General features: G+C 43.6%; 1 protein-coding gene across 3 annotated transcripts in view; it reads right to left on the bottom strand.

Annotated features, from left to right (window-relative positions):
• The window catches only part of RNF180 (ring finger protein 180), a 64,194-nt gene that overhangs the window by 17,037 nt on the left and 23,044 nt on the right, over window positions 1-24,113 (bottom strand). For all 3 annotated transcript variants that reach the window (XM_066618201.1, XM_066618203.1, XM_066618202.1), the window contains one exon: window positions 3,025-3,250. In XM_066618201.1, the coding sequence (XP_066474298.1) occupies window positions 3,025-3,250 (226 nt within the window). The remainder of the gene's footprint in view (window positions 1-3,024; window positions 3,251-24,113) is intronic.

Below are 24,113 nucleotides of genomic sequence, written 5' to 3'. Positions count from 1 at the left end.
CAGCTTCTGAGAGGTTTTGAAGGAAAAAAAAAGACAAAAGAGTAATATTATTCAAAAGAGGGTTTTATAAACAAATGAAACAGCAACGAACACTTGCTGAAAATAATATATAACATTAAGACTATCTAACTAATTAAGCAAAAGAAATTAGGTTGCTAGCAAATATCATTAGTGTGCAGGTTTTCATGCTATGCTTCAATAGGCTGCACAGCTCTACTGTGGAAACTAGATTTTAATATAGTTTTCAAAAGAATTTAGCAGTCTACTGAAAGACATTATGAATCTTTTAGAATAACCCAGTACAATCCTTTTATCCCTGATTCATTAATTTTCTGCACTCCCCTTATGGCTAGAGCTAGACTATTATAAGTAATCTTTTGGGATGACTTGGTTTCAGCTATAAGAGTAACACTGACAGTTCAATCCCCATGCAGGGATGTAGCAATGGCGGTACAGCCACTGCTGTATCCTGTGGGGGAGTTTTGTCTACTGGGGGTCTCCTCGGGGTAAGGGGACATTTGTCCCCTTGCTCCAGGGTATGAGTCAACTCAGATCTCTGCCAGAGATATTGCTGCACAAGTCTGAGTTTTCCATGCAGGCAGATCAGGCCCAGGAAGGGGGTGCTGTCACTGTACTTGCCCCGTCCTGGGCCTAATCCACCCATTCTCCACATAATCTCCTCCCCATTCCATCCTCCCCTGCGTGCACCACCCTGAGCTCCTTGGAGGAAGGGTGGTATAGAAATGTGATAAATAATATGCAGTCTAGCCTGGATGCACAAATAGTTTTCCATGCACAAATAGTTTAACATGTCCGTGTCAAATGGAAATATAGTTAGTGGTGTTGTCATTTTTCTCACATCCATATTACTACTGGAAACTGGTGATGGTATAATGTTTTATGTGGTGATTTTTTTCATTTCCTTCTTTTACTTCTGGTTCCCATTCTGGGGTGTGTGTGGGGTTCCCTTCTGGTGGTATCACTCCTTGTATTGTAATCAGCCATTCCCAAACTTTTTAGCCCATCTCAACCTCTGTGGTAGGTTGCAACACAATGCTCCTGGTAGTGCCAGGATGCCTTATTGAGAGACCCTGGAGGCTGTGACCACTCCCAGTTAAACTGAAAGACAATTCTGGTTGCTTCTGTGGGTCATTCTGAGGCCAGCAAAGGCCAATAGAGTGGGTCATGGGCCCAGCGCAACCTGGAAGAGGCCTCTGGGGTCTCCCAGTAAGGCATCGTGGCACTACCAGGAGCAATGTGTTGGGCCCAGTGCACTTGGGGTTAGGACCATGAGCGACAGGACACATGAGCTCATGTAATGGAAGATCAGAAGATCATCAGGTGGATGATGTGGTGCTGACAGCTATTCCATGTTTTGATAGCTGTTTGACAGCTCTGGGAAGGGCAGGGCTGGCTCCACAGCTGTAATCAATCAAGGCCAATGGAGACCTGGATGGACACCTGAGCTTCATTTGACCTTGATGGGACTTTTAATGAGCTAAGGAGGTAGCTCACAGCTGAGTTGCATTTGAACTTAACAAGGGGCAGCAGGATAAAAGGCAGCTTCAGAAGGAGCAAAGCTATCAGACCAAAGGCTACCCTGACCCAGAGGGAACCTGACCAGACAGAACTACCCTGACTCAGACCTATGGGAGAAGGGGACTGCCAGGACTCAGCTGGAAGACACAGAAGAGAGGACTGCCAGGACCCTGCTGGAGGAGACACTCTGCTGGAGAGGAGAAACTCTGCTGCAGAAGACTGGACTGGGAAGACTGGACTGTGCTTTGGAGACTGGATTGGACTTGGACTGGAGGTTTCAGACCTTTACCCACTGAGTTAAGTGGAGTTTTGGGGAGGGAAAGCCTCTGGACAACAGGACTTGCAGGGAGTGTATGTGTTTGCAGCAATAAATTCTTGTTAATTGCTCAACTGATAAGGAGTTCTGTTGATTTCTTTGCACACCACAGCTGTTCTTGAAAAAGGAGGGTATTAATTAGCCAAAAAGTGGGCATTAGAAGGGAGTTGGAATATTTGGATGGGACAGCTCATGGTCACACTTCGGGAAATGCTGATCTAAGCCATGCATTCTTTGTGCTTTTTTTCTTTTTGCCTTTAAACATGCCATTTGGTTATCTTCTACCTCTAGTTAGAACCCAATTTTTCTGTTTTCATCTTTTTTTACACTTTCCAAAGAAACTATTTATCCTAGATGTCTTGAATTTCTTGCTACAAGTTTAGCATTTTCAATCTGGCTTTCATCTTCACTCTTCTGAAACTGCCTTCATGAAAATAGTAGACCTTTTCTTAGCAGATTGTTCTTCTACATCAGGGGTGCTCAAACTTTCAACTTTAGGGATGCTGGACCTTTAACAAGTGTATAGAAGAGAGAATTTCAGCAGGTGCAACTTGTCATCCCACAGATGACAAGCTGCACCTGCTGAAATTCTCTCTTCTATACACTTGTTAAAGGTCCAGCATCCCTAAAGTTGAAAGTTTGAGCACCCCTGTTCTACATCATTCTGAATGATACCACTGAATGGCTGCCACTGCTAAACAGATACAAGTCAAGACTGCAGCAGTTATGCACAGTGGATCCGACCCTCTTTTTGGTCTGCCCCACCTCTGGTTCTCCTCAAATTTACATCAGCCAAATAGCTGGGGCAGGTCCGAGAAGACCCACAGGCTGTTAGGGGGCCATGGGAAAATATTTTCCCGTACACCTTGTAGGCCTCCTGATAGCCCCCCTTTACTATATCATGCAATGCGTGGCACCATGGCACGCCTGCATGCTACAGCATGTTGAGGGATAGGATTGAGCCTTCTCGGATTAGCCCCCATCACATTTAGTTTTTGGTACCAAACTCCCCTGGGTATGACTGTCTACCAATATAATGTATTTGGAGTACACTCTTTAATTAGCCTGAATATTTCTTTCAAAAGAAGAGGCAACTGTTTGCTAGCTCTTATAATGAAAGGCAATGATAGTTAATTAGGCACATGTTTTAATAAATTTCAATTTTATACCTGATTGGAAAAAAACGTGGGCAATTGTAGTGCGACATAGAGGACATGGAGTACTTGTTGGGTTATCTTTGGCAATTGTGCGCAGGCAAGGTTCACAAAAGATGTGGTGGCAGGGATAGCACATGTAAGGATTAAAATAAACATCTAGGCACACTGCACACAGGTAGCTTTCCTTATCTCTTCTGATTTGACGCTCCTCTTCTGTATTCAGGTTATCATTCATAGTCTACAAATGGGGGGGAAAGCTGTATTAATATTTCAGTCAGTTAAAGAGATGCAATACATTTGTATAACATAGTCAAAGAGAATAAAGGTATTATGCTCCAAGCTTAATCAGTAAGATAATTCTCATGTGAAAATAGTATTTTTGAGGTGATGTAAATAATTATAGATATGGTTAGAAAACTGTGGCTGAACAGTAATGCAGTTTACTTATCTTTCAACTTCAGGCAAGCTTTGTTATCCCTTGGGATGTGCATGGTTTACGGACCAAATTGTATTAATAATTCAAATCTGTGCCGGAGGTAGGTGTAAATCAAGGTTAGAAAATGCTTGACTTTGCTGTTTCAAATTGCCTCTTCATCTTACAGAGATGTGTCTGCTTGTGAGACTTTTTCATATGGCCTATAACAGTGCTGAACAGTGTAAGCCTGTGGTCTATATTCACACAATGCAAGCTTCTCTGGTGAGGAGTCCCTTTTTTCCCCTAGAATGAGTGGGTTGGTTATAAATGAGTTGCTACATGGCAGCAGTATAGGACTCAACAGACTTTGATTGTTGTCTGGATGTAAATGTGGAATTTGTGTTGGGTACTCCTAGTCTACAGATTGTGACAGACATATTACACATATCACAAATCTGCGTTGACTCAGGAAGGCAGATCAGGCCAAGGAAAGGGGTCAGGATTTAGTGTGTGCCACCATCGCCAAACCTGCCCCTTTCCTGGGCTTGATCCGCCCTCCTTCCCCTCCATCACTGCCCCATTGCTGGTGTAGGCTGCTTTGTGACTGCCGTAAAGTGGCCTCTGTGGGCAGTAACGTGTGGTACACTTGTACCAAACTGGGATAAAACTGGACCATACATTCTGTGACCCATATGATGTTCATGATGATACTGTCTAATCCAAAGATTTTCATGGCACACTTACAAGGCATTAAAATTGTCAAGGCACACCATCAAGTTTTTGACAATTGACATGCTGCCAGTGGATGGCTCACACCCCACCACTGGCCCTACTAATGAATGACCTTCCCCCAAATTCCTGTGGTACACCTGTGGTCTGCTTGTGGTACAGCAGTGTGCCAGGGCACAGTGGTTGAAAATGGCTGGTCTAATCAAACATTTATAGATGTATATCCACTGCAAGGAAGATATAACACATATAGACAAAAGCAGAAGAGTGGGTTGGCTATACAACAAGGCTTATGCCTGCAACCCATGGAACAGTTGCAACATAATTATTAGTGAGTTTGCTGCTCATGACCCACCAGTGGGTCCAGACCTGATTGCTGGTGGGTCCTGAAACTGACAAGCTGATAGCTAACAAGGAAAATGTACTGAGCCCTATGAAAAGTGGAACTGAGCTGCATGTGAACATTTACCCATGAGAAGGTGAACATGTTTCAGTCCATTTCAAAGGGCAGCCCGAAAGGAACACAACGCCACCAGAATGGTCCCAATCCAATGAACACAGGCCCTAAAAATCACTCAAGAAGGAAGTTCCTCCCATTCCAAACTGACAAGAAAAATGCATTGAACCCTATAGAAAGTGAAACTAAGCCCACATGCTCCTTTCCTTGTGAATAGGAAAACATGCCTTGGCTCATATTGAAGGCCAGGCAAAGGGGAACACAAGGCCACCACAATGGTCCCAATCCAACGAACATGCAGCTCAGCAAATGCTCCAGAAGGCAGATCCCCCAACACAATAAAAAGGACAAAAACAGAGGCTTGAGCAGCTGGTAAAGTAAAACCTTTTTGTTTGTCTCGTAAAGCGATGTGGGTTCCAACAGCATGTCATTTTAAAAAGTTTGGGAACCACTGCCCTAGAAGTAGAATGGAGCTTGTTATGACCTAACATAACCTCTACCAGAGAGGAGGGGCTGAGGCTGTGTGTGTCAGGTGACCCATCCCCTCTTCCATCAGAGTGGAAAAGAACAAAGGCAGCTTCTGGGCAGTGTGTTTTCTGCGGCGAGAAAACAATAAGATTTTGATCTATAGAAGAGACACAGACTGGAATGGAAGGGAAAGACAAGAAACCAAGGACCTAGGGGCAAAGACAAGCCTAGAAAACACTTGGAGCCTGGTGTTGCTTGCAGGAGCGCTCTGCCATCTGCTTCCATCCAATGTTCAATGTATATTTGTAAATAAAAGAGATGTTACAAAGCCTTCAATAATCTCTTTTTCAAAGGGCTCTAGAACCAAGGTACTGCTGTGTGCAGTGCCCAGAACTTCTCACAGTCAGGAAGATCAGGAATAAACATGTAATATTATTATTATTAGTGGGATTGCACTCTCTCTGAAGGAGTAGATCCACAGTTTAGGGGTTCTCTCGGATGCACAACTGCTGCTGGATTCTCAGGTAGGGGAGGGGAGCCTTGCTCAGATTCTGCTGATCCAACAGCTACGACCTTTGCTGAATCGTTCAGACTTGGCAATGGTTACCCATGCCCTAGTGACATCTACATTAAATTACTGCAATGTGCTCAACATGGGGCTGCCTTTGAGACTGTTTGGAAACTGCAATTAGTGCAGAATGCAGCTGCCCAGGTGGTTGCAGGGACTGATCCGTTCGAGCACAATTCAAAGTGCTAGTTTTGACTTTTAAAGCCCTTTATGGCTAAGGATCAGGGTATTTTTTGTTTTTAAGGTCTTTTATATATGTATATTTTATGTTTTTAATATATTTTTAATTGTGAGCCACCTTGAGCGTCCTCATTTGATAGAAAGGTGGGATATAAATCTCTAAAATAAAATAATTAAATAATAAATATTTGAGGGACTGCCTCCTTCTATACAATCCAACCTGAGGTCATCAGAGAGGGCCCTATTAACCATGCTGCCATTGATGGAGGTGAAGGGATGGTGGTGAGGAACAAGGCCTTCTTGGGGGTGGTACCCCAATTGTGGAATTCCTTCCCCCTGGAATTAAGAACTGTGGGTGCTGTGGGGAACCCAATAAAATGCTTTGCTGCAGGGTTCCCCCACAAATCTGGCACTGACATTGCTTATGTGAACAGTGTATTTCACGGGTGATTAACCATCAAACTAATTTCATGCTGTTCCACTTCATTCAAAGCAACTAAAGTAACTGTTTCCATTATAATGATGGGGCAGACTGACAACCCAATCCTGCACTCACTGCGACGGCCTTCTGCCTGCGTTAAGTGTTGCAAACATGCCATAAGGCACGCCTGCAACATTCAGCGCCAGGTCAGCGCCAGTCTGCGCTGAGCCAGTACTATCCAGGACCTGCCACACGTCACCTGGAGCAAGAGATGAGCACGAGGCAGCAGAGAGATTGGGAGGGGGAAGGCATTCTGGGGTGGGGGAGGGTGGGGAAGGCAGGGCAGGTGAAGGAGCAATGCGGGGCTGGTGGCACAGACTTGTAGCCCCATTGTGGGGATTGGGTCTTCCTCCAAGGAGACTCTAGCGGCTGCGTAAAGCCCATAGGATGCAGAGGTACCCATTTTGGCACCACTGCTTCTCTGGGTGTTGGGCAGTTTAGGATTGGGGTTGCTCGCACTCTTAGTATGCAAGGTTACAAAAGACAGGTACAGTTTACATAGTAATTCCATAAAAGCACAGCAAAGAGAAACAAGCAATTGTAAAGGAATCAGAAAGGCATTTGACTGGACCAGAAGACATAAAGAATCAAAATCTTTTTACTAGATAAAGAGATGGCCTTTCTTCCTAATCAGGACAGGAGGTCCTTTGAGTCTTCTGTGCCCTCAGGCTGAAGTTTGGTATTTAGTGCAGAACTTTATTGTTTTAGGCTCCTGGCAAATTTATGCTTCAACTTCATAGATCACAGCTAGCCAAAGAGGTCAAAGCTTCCATATTTGTATTACATTAATAATTCACTTGCACTACCTTCCTATCTGGCCTCTCACTAAAATACAAAACAGAAGTCAAAAACATCAAGGAGAACAAAGTAGGTTAAGAAGCTCTTTGGAGCTATGAATTGCAAAGAGCCATGTCTCAGGCTGTTCCGCTTCAGGTTGGAAGAGATAAATTGCTCATGGGAAGAACCACAAAAAAACCAGTATCTTCTAAAGCACAACATTTACATTTAAAGTGAGTGCTCTCTATTTATGGTACTCAAAATGAATGATCCATAAAGCAATATTCATTATAAACAAATAGAGCTACTGTAGGATAGCAGCTGTGGGCCGAACTACACAATATGCTAATAAATGTGTTTGGCCTGATGTGCTTAGGTTTTCTGAGCTAAATAGCAGTCATGGGGGGGTGGGTACGGTAGATCCAGGTTAGGCTTGTGGAGGGAGAGGCCTCCATGACTGCCCCCTAACTGCAGGATGCAGCACAAGCACAGCTATGCCAGTGCTGGAAAGTTAGTTACAATTGTGTCCTAGATGTCCCAAGTGCAATTCTCATCTTTGTCTCAAAGTCAGTAAGTGAACTTTGGCAAACTATGGGAATAACAATTTGATAATGGTTTAATTTACATCTTTGTGATCAAGATTATTCAGATAATTATGTAAAGCATTTTAAACTATAAGGTTCTAAATAAATGCTATTATAAACTAGTCAAATGACAGAATATTTATAAGAAAAAATTCTTATTTATCTTGTTCCTCATAATGCTTATTCCTCATAACACATGCTAATGGGATTCTCTACAGCAGGTGTGCCCAAACCCCGGCCCAGGGGTCATTTGTGGCCCTCAGGGACTCCCAATCCTGCCCAAAAGGAGTTCCCAGTCTCCAATGAGCCTCTGGCTCGCTGGTCACTTGCTGGAGCCACACTGGCCTGACATGACTGCTGTCAGTATAAGGGTCAACTGTTAGAACTCCTGCATTTTTTTTCCTGGCCCCCAATACAGTGTCAGAGAGATATTGTGGTCCTCCTGCCAAAAAGTTTGGACACCCCTGCTCTACAGTGTTCCAGCACAGCATCTTTACTCAAAGTTCCTCACAAAGCACACGCAAAAAATTTAACTAACACTGAAAAGTCAGATGAAGGAAGCCTTTTAGACCATTAAATGCAATTTTCAAGCCAGTGATAAATTTTAATTGGCTAAAGAAAAATAAGTATTACGTTATTATATCAAAAACGATTTATAATGACAGAAATTTCACTTGAAAGTTCTGTTTATTTTATCTATTCTATTCAAGTTCTTGCTTTTTTGTTTTGTGTCTTATTAGAAATAAGACACTAATTAATTTATATTAATTAGCCTTGCTAATTGGGCAAAGAGGCCATTTTTAAAGCAATGGTTCTTTTATGTTTAGTAGGGGGAGACCGACTGTCCCCATCCTTCCCAGCACAGCATTTTTTCCAGTGGCTGTTTGCTGGTATCTCCCTTATGATTTTTTTTCTTTTTTAGACTGTGAACCCCTTTGGGACAGGGAAGTATGTTGTCATTTCTTTTGCACCTTAACACTACACATCCAAGGCACCTTGTTATGCCTGAATGTTGCTGGTACCAGGGAGCAATGGAGGCCTCTCAGTTGTTGTCACCAGAAAAGCTTCAGGTGAAGGGAAAGAATCAATACAGCAATGACCAAAGATTTATCAATGGGTGGTTTGGGGCTCACAGGGGCTTGGGGATGCCTGTTGGGGTGGGGGTAGCATGTAGTCCCATTATGTTCCCTAAGTAACTATGAAAGTGATGTGGTTTCCAAATTTGAAACCAGGTTTGGAAGAATATGAGCTGTCTTCTGGTTTGGGGAAAATACAGCCGACATCAATCTGAATTATGCTAAGAAGTTTCTGCCCATCACCAATTATTTGTGATGGCAATTCTGCTGCAAACTTTTCTGTTGCTATATTTTTTTCAGGAAGTAAAATAAAGGGCATTATAAAGAAATAAAATAAAGGAATGTCACTGTACTGTCTAAAAAAATTTAGAATTATTCCATCAAAAATAATTTGAAATTAGTTGAATATAACAATTCAACCACATTTGGGGTTCTTACTGAACCTTTTTCCTAGTTGAACAACAACTGGAAGTGGGTCGTGATTCTGTTTGACAGCAGTTCTGAGATGCAAGGAGGCCTGCAGAAGAGTCTGCGAGGCCAGCGCACGTCCATGTGCTGAACTATTCTACTCCTGAGTCATCGCAAACGTGCTTTACGGCACATTTCTGATGACTGGGAGCTGGCACAAGGGATTTGTGCCGGCTCCAGAGCGGGAGGGTTAGGATTGCACTGACTGTAGGACAAATTGACAAACCCTGTGTTCTCCCTGTGAGTATTCTGAGTACACTGGCATTGTCTTCAAAGAGTTTTTCTGATTAAGCCTACACTTCTCACAGCGCTATGCTGTTCATGGCCTCATTGTGATGAATGGGAAAGACGCTGCTCACAACTATCTGAAGATAGCTCTGTTTGCATATTTAGCAAAATTTCTGATGACATTCAGAACCATCAAAATGGTTAACTGCAGAATCACTTGAACACTTTTTATATGCAACTTTCCTAATCCCTCCAGATCACGCCATGTCCTACTTGGGATGTCACTTATTAGAAAACACATCTAACGTGGCAACTGACATCACTTGGTCCCTGATAATTGCTGTTCAAAGATTACATTTTTCAGAATAAAAACCTCTGGGAATGAAGTTCTCAATGAAGCTGTTTACAGTTATCTAGGGAAGTAGCAATATTCTATTACAGCAAGCAAATTAACATGATGCATTCAAGAAAGAGCCATGTAAATAGCCTTCTCAAGTTGCTCAGACAGGTGTGAATGCTCAGTAATTTCCAAAAGGTGAATGAAGGAACATCAGGGTTTTGTGGGTGCTTTGCAGACAGATACTACTGGTTATTATTAGGCTCTGTGCTAGAACAGAGACAAAACTGACCAATGTGCCTTGAATAAGGACAAAATTCAAAAACGTAACTTAGAACCAAACAAAAAAAACTGTGAGGCGAATAAGGGTCACACATCTCTGTGTTCCCCTTTCCAAGAGAGGCAGAAACTCCCTTTTTGGAAGTCTCCAGGATTCCCTGAAGATTGGAGAGCAAAGTATATAGTAACAGATTTCAAAAGATGGGAAAGGTATTGAAATACCTAAAGTCTCCTCATACTGCTCTGGCTGTACAACATGAAGAGAAATATGAATGGGACTTGCAACAAAATGCTACAGCATATCCCAAACTCCCAAGATAAGCGCTAGTGTTCAGAGCTCCAGCTAGTCTGGAACAAGAAAGAGCTTTGTAGTGATGTTAAAGACCTGCAATGGTGTAATGGAAATGTGCAAGATCCCTTGAGGAGATAGGGTGTGGTGTCAACAGTAGCCCCTTGCTCTGGCAGACAAGCAGGAAAAGAGGTGTGGGTAGTAGGGGGAGGAAAGCTTGGAGGAAGGAAGGAAACTGAACTGAACTGATGGATTAATGGACTGTGGAACTAATGGACTAGCTGATGGTGTACTGTGGCCATTTTAGATTGTTCAAACCTGCCCATGGTGATCCATGCCCAAGATTAGACTACTGTGTTTATGTGGAGTTACCCTTGCAGTTCAAAAACTGAATAGTGCAGAACACGGCAGCTCACTGGAGGTTGGTGTTTTGACTGTTGGACTGCACTGTCTGCTGGTTCATTTCCAGACCCAATTCAAAGTTCTAATCTTGACTTTAAAGACATACAGCTTGTAGCCAGTGTATCTGAAAGACCGAATTCTTCCATATAATCTGGCTTGCCTCTGGCAATCAGAGACAGCCCTTTTACATGTGCTGCCACATATGGAGGTGGGAGGAGTGGCAGTAGGAAATAAAGTGGCAGTAGGAAATAAAGTTGTACCAACTGTATGGAATTTCCTTCCTTTTAGTTTACAAACTGCTCCCTCCTTAGAAATATTACTTTCTAAGTATTTATCTAAAACAAATTCTGAGTAATAGCTACAAAACTTATTTTTAGATTAGTCTTATGATTTTAATATGGTCATTTTAGTATTAAATGTTCTGCAGTATTATATGCAGTGCTGTTTTACTTTTTTATTATGTGGTGATGCCTGTAGGTGATTTAGATTTAATTGTTTATGAATTGTTTTATACATCTTATATTTTTGTAAGCCACTTTGGGTGCACTCTGGGTGCCCATCGGGGAGAAAAGCAGGGTAAATATTAAATAAATAAATAAATTTTAAGAACTAAATAAAAGCTTAAATGAGAATTTCTTTGGCCAAGTGTATACATCCACAATGAAACAGGAGAAAGAGGAGTTGTTGTGACAGAATAAGATGCATCAGTACCAGTATCCAAAGGTGGTCCTACCTGGACATGTGCTGGGAGCCAAAACTCCAGTAGGGTTCCCACCAACCTACCTTATGGTTGCTCTTTGCAAAATTCACAGCTGCATAAAAATCAATCTTGAAAATGTTGAATTACCATGGGATTCTATAGTTTCAAAATGGGCTTTTAGGCTGCCATATGCCCTGCAGCAGCCAATGAGGTTCTCTAAGGAGAATTGGGTTCTCCCTAGAGGGCCTCTGGGAATATCCTCTATTGGGCACTGAAGAGGGAAGGGAGTGGGAAGGGTCTCAACTACATCCCCCCCCAACAGCAGCCAATGTTGGGAGTAGTTCCCAAGTAGTGGTCCTATTACCTGAAAGCAAAGAGTTTATTTGGGTCAACATTCAAAAGGGGCATTACCTACCGGTAGTCTGAAGTGGTACAGGCTAGTCTAGTACCCCATTCTGCTGTGTGTGTAGTCTCAGCCTTCTTTTGAGTGCCTCAGATGGTTGGGTGGCAACCAATGCATCTGTGACCACTTCAAGGCCTTATTTTAAGTAGGGGATTTTAGATGCATACTAATAAAAGGTCTGCTTTCCATGCAACTGTTGTTTTGCAAGTAAGTGGTTTTGGCTGGGGATTACACTCTGCTTTTAGTCGATATTCATTTATGCAGATATTACATACAATATTCATTCATGCTATTGTGTCTTTAAAACGAAAGCAGCAGCTCTATGGCAAGGTGTACACAGAGATCCACTGAAAACTCATACCTGCCAAATAAAGCTAGATCAATAATTTATCAGATGACTCCCAACCACCACAATCAATACAACAGCTTTCAACTCAGCTCAAGGGGAAAAAGAATCCTTATAACTCTAAAAACAGTAGGATTTGAAAATATGCAGCTAATTCCTGTTTAGCAAGAAGAGCGCAAAAGAAATATAAATTTTTTTTCTTCAGAATAAAAAAAACATAAAAAGGCAACTGTGGCTGCTAACAAAGGAAAGTACAAAATGAGAACGTTTTTAATTCAGTAATTTCCTGATAAAATTTGTGCTTGCACTACTGCTTTGTATGATAGCCTATGGTCATATTAAAACTGAATGCCAGTTTAACAAATGTGTAACAGGATTTAACTTCTGTTGTCAGCAAGAAGTTATTTAACCTGCATTGTATAATTGCTTTTGTTGCTAATCTGGATTCCTGTTCATGTGCACATTAGCAGACCCATTCAATTAGTTAAGGCCCAATCCTGTTTGGACACTGCGCCAATGTCGCACAGCATGACATCCAGCATATCCTAGTCTGTTCAGACAATGCCATGCCATTGCAGCCCTCCCAATAATGCTGGTGCGGCTCTTCCCAGCAATGTCCACAGTGTTCATGTGAACCATAACACAACTCAACACCCATGGAGAAGTGTCCAGACATTGTTGTATCAGTATGATGTTGGCGTGATGCATGTGCATCAACAGTGTTACATCCACATGTCTCCTGTGTGTGTGTGTGTGTGTGTGTGTGTGTGTGTGTTGTGTTCTTGGGGCATCTCCCCATGCTTGAAGAGGTACCTGTGGCTGTGTTATTTATTCCTAATGGCTGACAGGGGATTGCCCCCAGCACTGGTTGCTTATTGGCCCTAAACCTGCCCCCACAACTCAATTCACCCCGGCAGAGTTTCTCTGGCTGCCAGTGTTGGGGCTAACTGGATGCAGCGATTGGCTCCTTGGACATCACACAAAAGGAAACAACTTTTCTCAGTGCTAATTTAAACACTGGGAAAGGCCTTGCGTGCTGCTTGAGCTCTCCTCTTTACCCACTCTGCCAAAGATCTCCAGCAGCTCATGGATCGTTTTAGCAAGGCCTGCCAAGATTTTGGACTGACGATCAGCCTAAAGAAAACACAGGTCATGGTTCAGGATGTGGACTCACCTCCCTGCATTACAATCTCTGCGCATGAAATGGAGGTTGTCCATGACTTTGTGTATCTTGGCTCAACTATCTCCGACACTCTTTCTCTCGATACTGAGCTAAACAAACGCATCGGTAAAGCAGCTACCACGTTTTCCAGACTCACAAAGAGAGTCTGGTCCAACAAGAAGCTGACAGAACATACCAAGATCCAGGTCTACAGAGCTTGTGTCCTGAGTACACTTCTGTACTGCAGCGAGTCATGGACTCTCCACTCACAACAGGAAAGGAAACTGAACGCTTTCCACATGCGCTGCCTCCGGCGTATTCTCGGAATCACCTGGCAGGACAAAGTTCCTAACAACACAGTCCTGGAACGTGCTGGAATCCCTAGAATGTATGCACTGCTGAAACAGAGACGCCTGCGTTGGCTCGGTCATGTCCTGAGAATGGATGATGGCCGGATCCCAAAGGATCTCCTCTATGGAGAACTTGTGCAAGGAAAGCGCCCTACAGGTAGACCACAGCTGCGATACAAGGACATCTGCAAGAGGGATCTGAAGGCCTTAGGGACGGACCTCAACAAGTGGGAAACCCTGGCCTCTGAGCGGCCCGCTTGGAGGCAGGCTGTGCAGCATAGCCTTTCCCAGTTTGAAGAGACACTTTGCCAGCAGTCTGAGGCAAAGAGGCAAAGAAGGAACGCCCATAGCCAGGGAGACAGACCAGGGACAGACTGCACTTGCTCCCGGTGTGGAAGGGATTGTCACTCCCGGATTGGCCTTTTCAGCCACACTAGACGCTGTGCCAGAACCACCTTTCAGAGCGCGATACCATAGTCTTTCAAGACTGAAGGTTGCCAATACAATTTAAACACATACAATTATGTCCTCAAAACAGTAACTGGATAAATGGAGCAATGAAAACTGGATTATTTACCTACAGCTACTGTTGGGACTGTGCATTCGCAATCCATCATGTGTGCCAGATCCTATCCTCCCTTATGGCAGTCTCCCTGCCCCCTTTCTCTCCTCACTCTTGCACCAGCTAAGGAGCTGGTACTGGGCCAAGGAAACCCACTGCAGGGCAGGAGAACTGAGGAGAGGTAAGGGGATTTAAATCCCCTTTCCCCTCTAAAGCCTCCTTATCAACCCCCCCCCCCCGCTGGATACAGTGCACACTTTTTCTGTGACTGCACCATTGGGGGGGGGGGAGAGGCATTTTACCTCCTTACCTCTGGGCAAGGGTTCTTGCCCCATGGGTTTCTTCTTGAGGTGGCACAGGTCTGAGGAGAGTGGAGTGGCTTCAAGCTGCTCTGATCTCCCAGCACCGCCTCCCGATCTCCCCCGCCCGCCCACCCCTGGGGCTGCTCCCCATCTGCCTCCCCCAGCCCAGGAATGCCTCCCTCCCACCTCCTCCCTGCCCCCTCCCCACCTACCTCCGAGCCTTGTGTTGACCCATCTGGGCCAACGTAAGGCTTGGTGACTCCATTGGCGCAGAGGCTTGTTCCAGCTTCCACAGGCCAGCGCGCATCTGCACGCTGGCCTAGCCGACTCCTGAGGAGGCCAGCACCAACCCTCCTGGCGAGTTGCGCCAGTCCAAGTGAAGGGCAGGATTGTGCCCATGGTCTGATAAGGTTTATAGAAAATAAAAATGTGAACAATGTGGCAGGAGTCAGGACTCGTTTCCTGCCCACTGTTTTACTTCCAGTTGCATGAATTCTTGTAACTGCAATTATAGCACTGCTGTAATTATCTATACAGCAGAACCTAATATCACTGTTTGGTGGGGGAATGTACTAATTGTGCATTCCTTGTCATTTTAACGAGGCACACTGTCACGGGCCACATTTTTCGGCAAACCACTATTCCTAGGAAAAACAAACACATACTATGGGAAAAGGCTGTGTGTTGAAAAATGATACTGAATAAATGGAACAACCAATGTATCTATTAATGAAGGGTCCTAATTATAGTTAACTTGTTACTAATTTTGATATGTTTTAGTGTAGCATTATTCAACAGTAAAGCATATGATCTAAGTCTTTAAGATTTAAGCATCAAATCTGCTATATACACATCTTACAAAACAGCAAAACAAAAATGTCTGGTTTTATAAGTAAATGGAAGGGAGTTCCCCCGCATCAAAAACAGGAAGCAAAACTAAAAGTGCATAACTTAAATAGCCTGTTTACAGACTACATGTCAGGTACAGTATATATGTAACATACAACATATAATATGCAGTGTGTTGTAAATAAAGAACACAGAATACATTCTCATTTGTAAATAAAATACTGGTTTTTAAAATAAAAATAAAAACATCATTAAAATAATAAAAGTGGAAAAAATGGCACACAAAGCTTGAGCAGAGAGCCTCTAGCAAAAGGTTACATACTATGCATCACATTATTTTTTACTTTAAATGAGAAGAAATGTGTAATTCTCCAGTATGTTGAACCATATCTAAATACAGTAGTGTCATCCCATATGGCTCACTTTTTTCCAACCCCATATTTCAAAAGTCAAAGGGAGTCCTTTGATATCTTTATAATCCAGTCCAAAATATTTGTGTTGATATGTGTATCTGTAATTTTACATATTGGCTAACTCAAAAAGAAGTCAATGAGCACTTTTCCAAGCTTTTGCTTGCAGGTGCAACTGTGAGCAAGATACTGTGGATTTGATAAACATACCTCTCAAGTGTGGATAGGATTGCAGCCTTTAGGATGTTTGAGAATTTTTTTTAAACAGACCAGTAACAGATGAGCCCAGAGGTGTTGCAAAAGTGTTATAAGGTACTTTTGTGCTACCATGGGCTGCCTGTGCACCACCACCCTGTATGTTTGTGCTGGCACACCTTGGCTGATGCGGGGGCTGGGGAGGGCGGGGAGAGGGCAGTGGGGGGGACGTTCCAGGGCAGGGGGAGGGTGGGCGGTGGACAGACCAAGCACTTAGGCCAGATCCTAATCCCCCTCCCAGGTGGGTTGGCCTAGTATCAAGCTGCTTGGATCTGCACCACCTCTTTAGGTAATTCCTGGAAGAAACAATGCAGTGGTGTACTGGGGGGGGGGCAAGGGGTGCAAATGCCCCCCACGCTGAACTGAGGCAGCTGAGGAACTGGCTTGGGGAGGCAGCACTGTGACCCACGCCCCCCTGGTTATGCTGAGAACTGTGCCAAGAGTGGCTGCAGGACACAGTCACTGTCTTTGTGGTTCTGCACCACTCTGAGGGCCGCCCTCCTCTCTTCCCCTTTTTTTTAAAGGGAAGGAGAGCAGCCCTCAGAGTGGCAGGAAGTGGTTCACACCTCCTCCAATTTTGGAGGAGGTGTGTGCCACATCTGGCTCTGATTGAGCCTTTCGTGTCACTTCTAAGTGGCACAAAATGCTCAACCAGAGCTTTTTGACGCCATTGGAAGCAGCACCCAGGACAGAGGTGAGCACTGTTTCCAGGAGGCAGGCGGTACATGCCTTCTGGGTGCTGCTTCTAGCTGCACCAAAATGCTCCAAAGGAGCCTTTTGTGCTGCCTAGAAGTAGCGCAAAATGCTCCATCGAAGCCTAGACTGCCTCCTTCCTTCCCCCTTTTTTCAAAGGGGAAACGGAGAAGGTAGTCACATGGAAATAGTTGCAGAGATGATAACATCACCACAATTACTTCTGGGTCACGGCCTGGGGGGGAGTGGCAAAGACAGAAGTGGCCCTGGGCAGAGAAAAGCCCCAGACCACCTCTGAAGCAATTTACTGTAACTATACTTAAGTAATAAATATCTAGTGACATTCCTAGGAGTTGAGAGTTGAATCCTAGATCCTCTGAAATGCCACAGTGAGTGCAGAAAAAGTCTGTATGTTGCATCTATTTTCTTGCCAGTGCACCTCACCATTCCCATGATTTTCGGGAAATCTTGAGACTAACCTCTGGACTCCTGAGTTGGAACTGATTTCCTCAACAAATATTTATTCTCTAAAATCCCTCCCCCCCCCCCACATACATGCTCAAAAGCTAGCAGCACATCCCAATGAAAACACTGCCCAGCTTCTGACTTTGTGTTTTTTTGCATAATAAATGCCATTCACTTTGTTTCACTCCTGAGCTGGTATGCCAGCCTGCTGCCTCTTGATAACTGTTGCTTTCTGAATTGCATCCTCATGTGGTTCTGGCTTATCCTCAGTTTTAGAAATTTCTTTGAGCATCCAATACTTTGCACTGCAAATAAAGAATCTGGGGGGAAAAGACCAGTACTGGGTGGGAGGTGAGAAAGAAACAACCACCACCACCAAACTTCTTGTTTGGTCTTTTCAGGCTGAGAAAAGTTGAACTTTTTGGCGAACTGAAGCAGGGATTAGGACTGGAAGGTCTAAAGCAGTGGTTCTCACACATTTAGCAACGGGACCCACTTTTTAGAATGAGAATCTGTCAGGACCCACTGGAAGTGATGCCATGACCAGAAGTGACGTCATCTAGCAGGAAAATTTTTAACAATTCTAGGCTGCAATCCTACCCACACTTATCCAGGAGTAAGTCCCATTGACTATCATTGTTAAAAGAACAAGCAGAGTTAACAAGCTAAGTACAGGTCTGTCACAATTCCCCAAATGCAGTCACATACCATGGTAGCATCAAGTCTGTTATATTAAAAATAAAATATTGAAATGAATGGGGACCTACCTGAAATTGGCTCCCGACCCACAATTTGAGAAACACTGGTCTAAAGAATTACCTTCTCTCCCCATAAATCTGTCTGTTCTCTGAGATGATCTGGGGAAGTTATTTTTCTGTGTTCTTCCAACCCATGAAGTTTAACTACTGGAACAGGCAATGGGGTTTTCACCATGGCTATGCACAGACTAAGTATTCTCTGTACTAGAAGACCCATTTGGCCCCCTCACTAAAGCCTCTATGCAGGAAGCTGAGGATTTCTCTGCTCCATCTAGTCTTTAGTTGTTGGGTGATTTATCCTTGCTTTTCCTTACATCAGGAACAAAGACAGTATTTAAATGTTCATGACTAATGAAACCGTACATGAATATTACAGCATAAATTAGCGGAGAATGTATTTGGGCAGCAATTATGCTACAAATGAACACACTCCCAGTGCTGCAAACAGGTTATTTGGAATGCTTTTTCAGTTAAAACACAAACTTATTAGTCCTCACATTTGCTCAGGTAATCTGAACAAATGTAGATGATATTTACTAAAGTCTTTGAAAACAGAAGTTTATCTGAAAGGGGTTTCTGCTCCAACCCTTCTTTAGGTCTCAGAACACAGTGATGAAACATATCAGATAGTCTTGGATATTGGTTGAGGTTCTGTGCTTTGGCAAGGACAGCAACCAATAGCCTTATACTAGGGTTGCCCAAGACTCCCTGATGTGTTTCATCGCTACCTTTCACTAATGGCCCAAACGTATTGGGCCGATCCATCGGTAAAACTAGTGTTCCATCAACATAGATAGCCTTATGACAGTTGTAAAATCTGGCATTGCACGAAGCCACCACTGGAGGCGAAGCCACAGTGGCCCGCTGCATGATGGAGGATGCCAGAGCACTCACTGATGACAGTAAGTTAGTGGCGGGAGTGGAACGGGGTGGGTGGAAGTCGGAATGAGGGGAGGGTAGGATGCATGGTGTGAGGTGGTGGCACTTGGTGCGGATAACTTGCAGCAGATAATTTTTCCTTCCTCACCTTTTGACACACCCCCTTTCTCTCCTCAAACTTGCACCAGCTAAAGAGCTGTAATTACTATTACTAATAAATGACTAGTCTATAAAAACAAGCCAATGACACAAGCAGAATGAAACCTTGTGATTTAAAAACCAAAAGGAATGTTTTAATACATATTACTTTCATAATCAAGACCGCGCACCAGGATAGCAGACATCACTAGTTTTGATTGCACACTAAACTATCTAATACTAGTTGATTGATCCACCTAGATGTTGCTAATGCTGACAGCCAGTGGCTCTCTAGGGTTTCAGACAGGAGTAATTCTCTGCCCAACCTGGAAGTGGCAGGAGTTGAACCTGGGACCTTCTGCAGACAAAGCAGATGGCTGTCCATGAATCACCTGCCCTAATTTGAACCAAATACACACCTTCTATTTAATAAGTCATAATTCTGATGCTTTCTATGAAATAACTTCATTGTATGAAAAGGGCAGTCCAATCCTAACTTGCCCTGGAGCAGGCATGCTGGCCCTGCATCCAAGGCAGGATTGGGGCAGAAAGTTGTGCAGACCAGGGCAAGAAGAATTGCAAGCCCAGGTTGTCCAGGAATGAGTATAGGATCCAGCATAAGTGCTGATCCTGGCCCTGCCCCTTGCTTACCACCCACCTGCCCATGAGCTTGCCCACCGCCCACCTTTCCCCCACCCCAGAACGCCTTCCTCCTGTCCTCTTCATGCCCCCCAGACCCCTGCACCAGTGAGCTTGGCCAGCACAGGTTTACTGTTGTGCTAGTGGATTGGGGCCCATGTCAGGCCCCATTAGTGTGCTGGCCTCCCTCCTCTTAAGTTGGTGTGAAAGTGCTTTATGGCACTTTCGCGACTGTCTTGGGCCAGCGCAAGGGTCTTGTAACAGCATGTTGAATAAATTTTGCAGGATAAGATATTCAGTATGAAAGATTTTTTCTGCCTTTTAACTACAGTATAAAATATATTATGACAGAATATATCATACGTTCAGCTGTCTATATTCCTTTGCATTAATAAAGTTAAGAAAATAGAAACTGTACTAGTGGAATTAATGACTAAGGAGAAATTCAAATACCAAAACAGTAACAGCTAAAATAAAGTATTTTCACTGCCTTATCATTTACAGTTACTCTCTCTCAGGAATTTCTGAATCCTAAACAAAGACAGATGCACCTCTTACTACTAAAACCAATTGATACCAATTTTTAAAAGGTGGAAAAGAAAGTTCTTTGGCTGAGAGATGGCAGCCATATATCACATCTATCAGACTGGCAATTTTTAATATGCATATATAATAAAATCAGCTACAGGAGACAGTTTATTATACAAATGCTGGCAGACTGTAAGCTATAGTAGTAGTAACAAGCACCACTGTTATGCTTAAAACTTATAATTACCAGACATAAGCACAGTTACTATTTTAATCTACAGAACATTCCAAAAACATAATGCACCACACTATACCATGTGATGTTCCTTCATAAAAGTTTAGTTTTCATTGTTTTGTAGCTAGAGGAAATCTGGTGCCCCCTGCTGTTAAAAAAACAAAACACCACCTTGATATTACATTCCTGCTATGGAGCATCTTTACAAAACGCAGATACCAGATAATGCAGGTCTGGTAGATTCACACATTGTGGCATGTGAAATTAAATCTACAGTACAGAAATATGATAAACTTGGGCTGACTACTGCAGTATGTGCTTTGGCGTGCACACAAAACACACTGATTCATTTTTTTAAAAAGATATAATATCTGGTAGCATAACCTACTGTTTGACAGTCTGTGACACCAACAGACAGCTGGTGGCACATGTTGGCTTGGTGGGGTGGCAATAGACAATGGACCTGGGCCTTGGTGGGATATACAGAGACGACAAGTTCCTGATTTGACCCTCACAGGCTTTGAAAGAAACATGGGGCAAGAAGGAGAAGCTGCCAACATCCTCCTCTCCTCACCACATATCCTTTTCAAAGCTTGCAAGGGTTGGATCAGGAGCAAAAGAAGCTCCCCATCTGACCAGACCTTAAAAGGGTCATGGACAAGCAGAGGAGGATGTTGGCAATTCTTTATTCTTTCCTGCTCACCTTTCAAAGCCTGCCTTGTTGGATTTAGTAGCAAGGAAGTTGGGTGAGAAGGAAGGTGACAACCAGCGTCCCATTCAAAAGACTCCAGGGGCTAGATCAGGAAATTCCAAGCATCTGCCATTTATTAATGGATAAAGTGGTTCAAGAAAGAGCAGCAGCAGCTGCTGAATTCCTCCCATCAAACTAACTGCAGCTCACAGAGAAAGGGGCCCATAGCATTCAAGTATACAGGGTCCTTAGAGACTTGCAGCCAATATTATATGGAAATATGTTTTCTGTAACATACTTGGTGCATTTAAGGGAACAACAATGAAGTCTGCATTGTAAATCAGCCTTGACACTATGGAAATAACTGAATTTTAAAACTGCAAATATTTAATAGGGTTAGGTCAAAGCACAGATGTTCAGAAATTCTTCTTAGATTTAGCAGCTTGGATTTACTTTGCAGGATACCACTGAGGCATTTGCTTTCCACCAATCTTCCAGCTTGAATACTGAGAATTGGTAAAGGATGCATGTACAGAGTGCCCTTTTGCAGCTTTCCACTTCTTCCAGCCTTCATTGTGCATTTTTTTGTTTTTCACATACACATAACATTCACTTTAACATTCCTTAGAAGCTTCTCCCTGCCAGTTGCTGTCTTCCCAGTTCCCCATTTGAAGTTCTCTCTGGCTTTTGCTAACAGACAAAAGAAAATATTTCTTTACTCAGCGTGTGGTTGGTCTGTGGAACTCCTTGCCACAGGATGTGGTGATGGCGTCTAGCCTGGATGCCTTTAAAAGGGGATTGGACAAGTTTCTGGAGGAAAAATCCATTATGGGGTACAAGCCATGATGTGTATGCGCAACCTCCTGATTTTAGAAATGGGTTATGTCAGAATGCCAGATGCAAGGGAGGGCACCAGGATGAGGTCTCTTGTTGTCTGGTGTGCTCCCTGGGGCATTTGGTGGGCTGCTGTGAGATACAGGAAGCTGGACTAGATGGGCCTCTGGCCTGATCCAGTGGGGCTGATCTTATGTTCTTATGTTCTAACATGTATCATAAGTTCACCACTGCCACCATGGGCTCATACTTCTGTTTTATTTTTGATCATGACACCTTGCATATGATCATTCCTTGGCAGCGACCATTTAATGATTTTTTTCCATTGAACAACTTGCCCGCTCCAGCTTGCTAGCACTCTGAAAGTACAGGAAGCAGGCATTGCTTCCTTCAGAGTTTGAGCTGTAGCACAGTAATTTAATGCCTTGAGTTCTGATCCCAAACTGCTTTTTTCAGTTCTTATTCCTTCAATAGTTTTTAATACAATTCTTAACATCATCATCATCTTCATCCAACTTTAAACTTATGTGTTTCTTTGAGTTTCAGATCTGCTTGCAATTTTCTTTTTTCCAAATGTTTCCATTAAAAACATTTGGAAATGGACAATTTTGGGAAAACAATATATGTGCTAAATTTAAGACTTAGATAAAAATTTAGATATGTGCTAAATTTCATTTAAATTTAAGAAATTTAAGACATAGGAAGCCACCTTATACAGAGTCAGAATGTTGGTCTATTGAGCTCAGGGTGCAAGCCTATCCTGCGCTGGAACAGGCAAGCCAAGAGGCTCAGCGGCTCAAGGACATAAGCGGCTCAGTCAGAGTTAAGGGGAAACATTTCTGCTTACCTCTGGGTAAGGACCGCTGGCCCCTATGGTTTTCCTTGGACTTGTGCCACCTCTTGAAGTGGCACAAGTCCGAAGAGAGTGGAGCGGCTTGGAGCCGCTCCATTCTCCCTGGGAACGGGGGTTCAGATCCAGCATAACTACCGGATCGCAGCCCCGCCTCCTGCTCCCCGCCCGCCCCCGAGGCCACCCACTACCTGCTCTTCCCTGCCCAGGAATGCCTCTTTCCTGCCTCCTCCCTGCCCGCCGCCTACCTCAGAGGCTTGCATCGGCCCAGCCAAGCCTTGCGCTGGCCCAAGTGAAGGGCATTTCAGGATTGCACCCTCAGTATTGTTAATGCTAACTTGGCAGAGGCTCTCCTGGGTTTCAGACAGGAATTTTTCCTCTATCCTACTTGAAGCTGCAACCTTGTGTACACAAAACATGCGCTCTTCTACCAATCTACATCCTCTCCCCAATGTAAGCTGTGGAAAGACTAAAAGCCCAATTCTGAGGGCTTGGAGTACAGCACTGCTGCTCAGCACTGGAGCTGGGTGTTGATAACTTGCCATAAAGCTGCACCTAGGGAGGAGGGTCTGCCAGCACTGAGGCAGTGGCAGTCGGCGCTAAGACTTCTGATTTATAAAATGGAACTGGGATATTATGAAGACTTTGTTCTCTCACAGATAAATCTCCATTCTACCCAGGAACAGGAAGGCATCCTGAAACAAGTAAGAAGTAATCTTTCGTTGAGACAGGAAGTGGGAAAAGAATGACAACCCAAAAAAGCAACCCTAAGCTCCAGTATATACACGGTTCTTATATAAGCCAATGGAACAAGAAAGAAAAATGTGACTGTATAACAAATAGTGAGAGAAACAAATTAAAGCATGACCAATCAGCATGAATAGAACAGACACTTAATATGAGTTGGAATACTCATCATGGATTTTTTTCTCCAGTCCCACAGCAAGCTGGGGGTGGGGCAGGTATTTATGGTTACTGATGGAAGTGGGAGGGACTGAAAGCACTGTTTGCTTTTTTCTCATTTGCTCTGTATTTAGCTTGAGGGAGCTTAAACCAAAGAACCTTATATCTGCAGTTATATAAATAGAATGGACTGGAGGAGAAAGTCCCCTTTTTCAGGATAAAAAATTGTTGCTCTGTTTCCACTTCCTGTTCCTGGGAAAGCAGAGTTATTTCAGGACATTCTCCTGACCCTGAGAACTGGCCCAACCTCCATCAGAATAGCATAACCCATATCAGTAAAAATTTGTTTGTGTACAAGAAATGCAAAACATTATGTTTTGTCAGAGATGGTGGAACTTAAAACGGAAGCCC

This window comes from Tiliqua scincoides, chromosome 2 (genome assembly GCF_035046505.1).
Source record: "Tiliqua scincoides isolate rTilSci1 chromosome 2, rTilSci1.hap2, whole genome shotgun sequence".
Taxonomy (NCBI): Eukaryota; Metazoa; Chordata; class Lepidosauria; order Squamata; family Scincidae; genus Tiliqua; species Tiliqua scincoides.
This window is presented reverse-complemented; position numbering and strand designations above follow the sequence as displayed.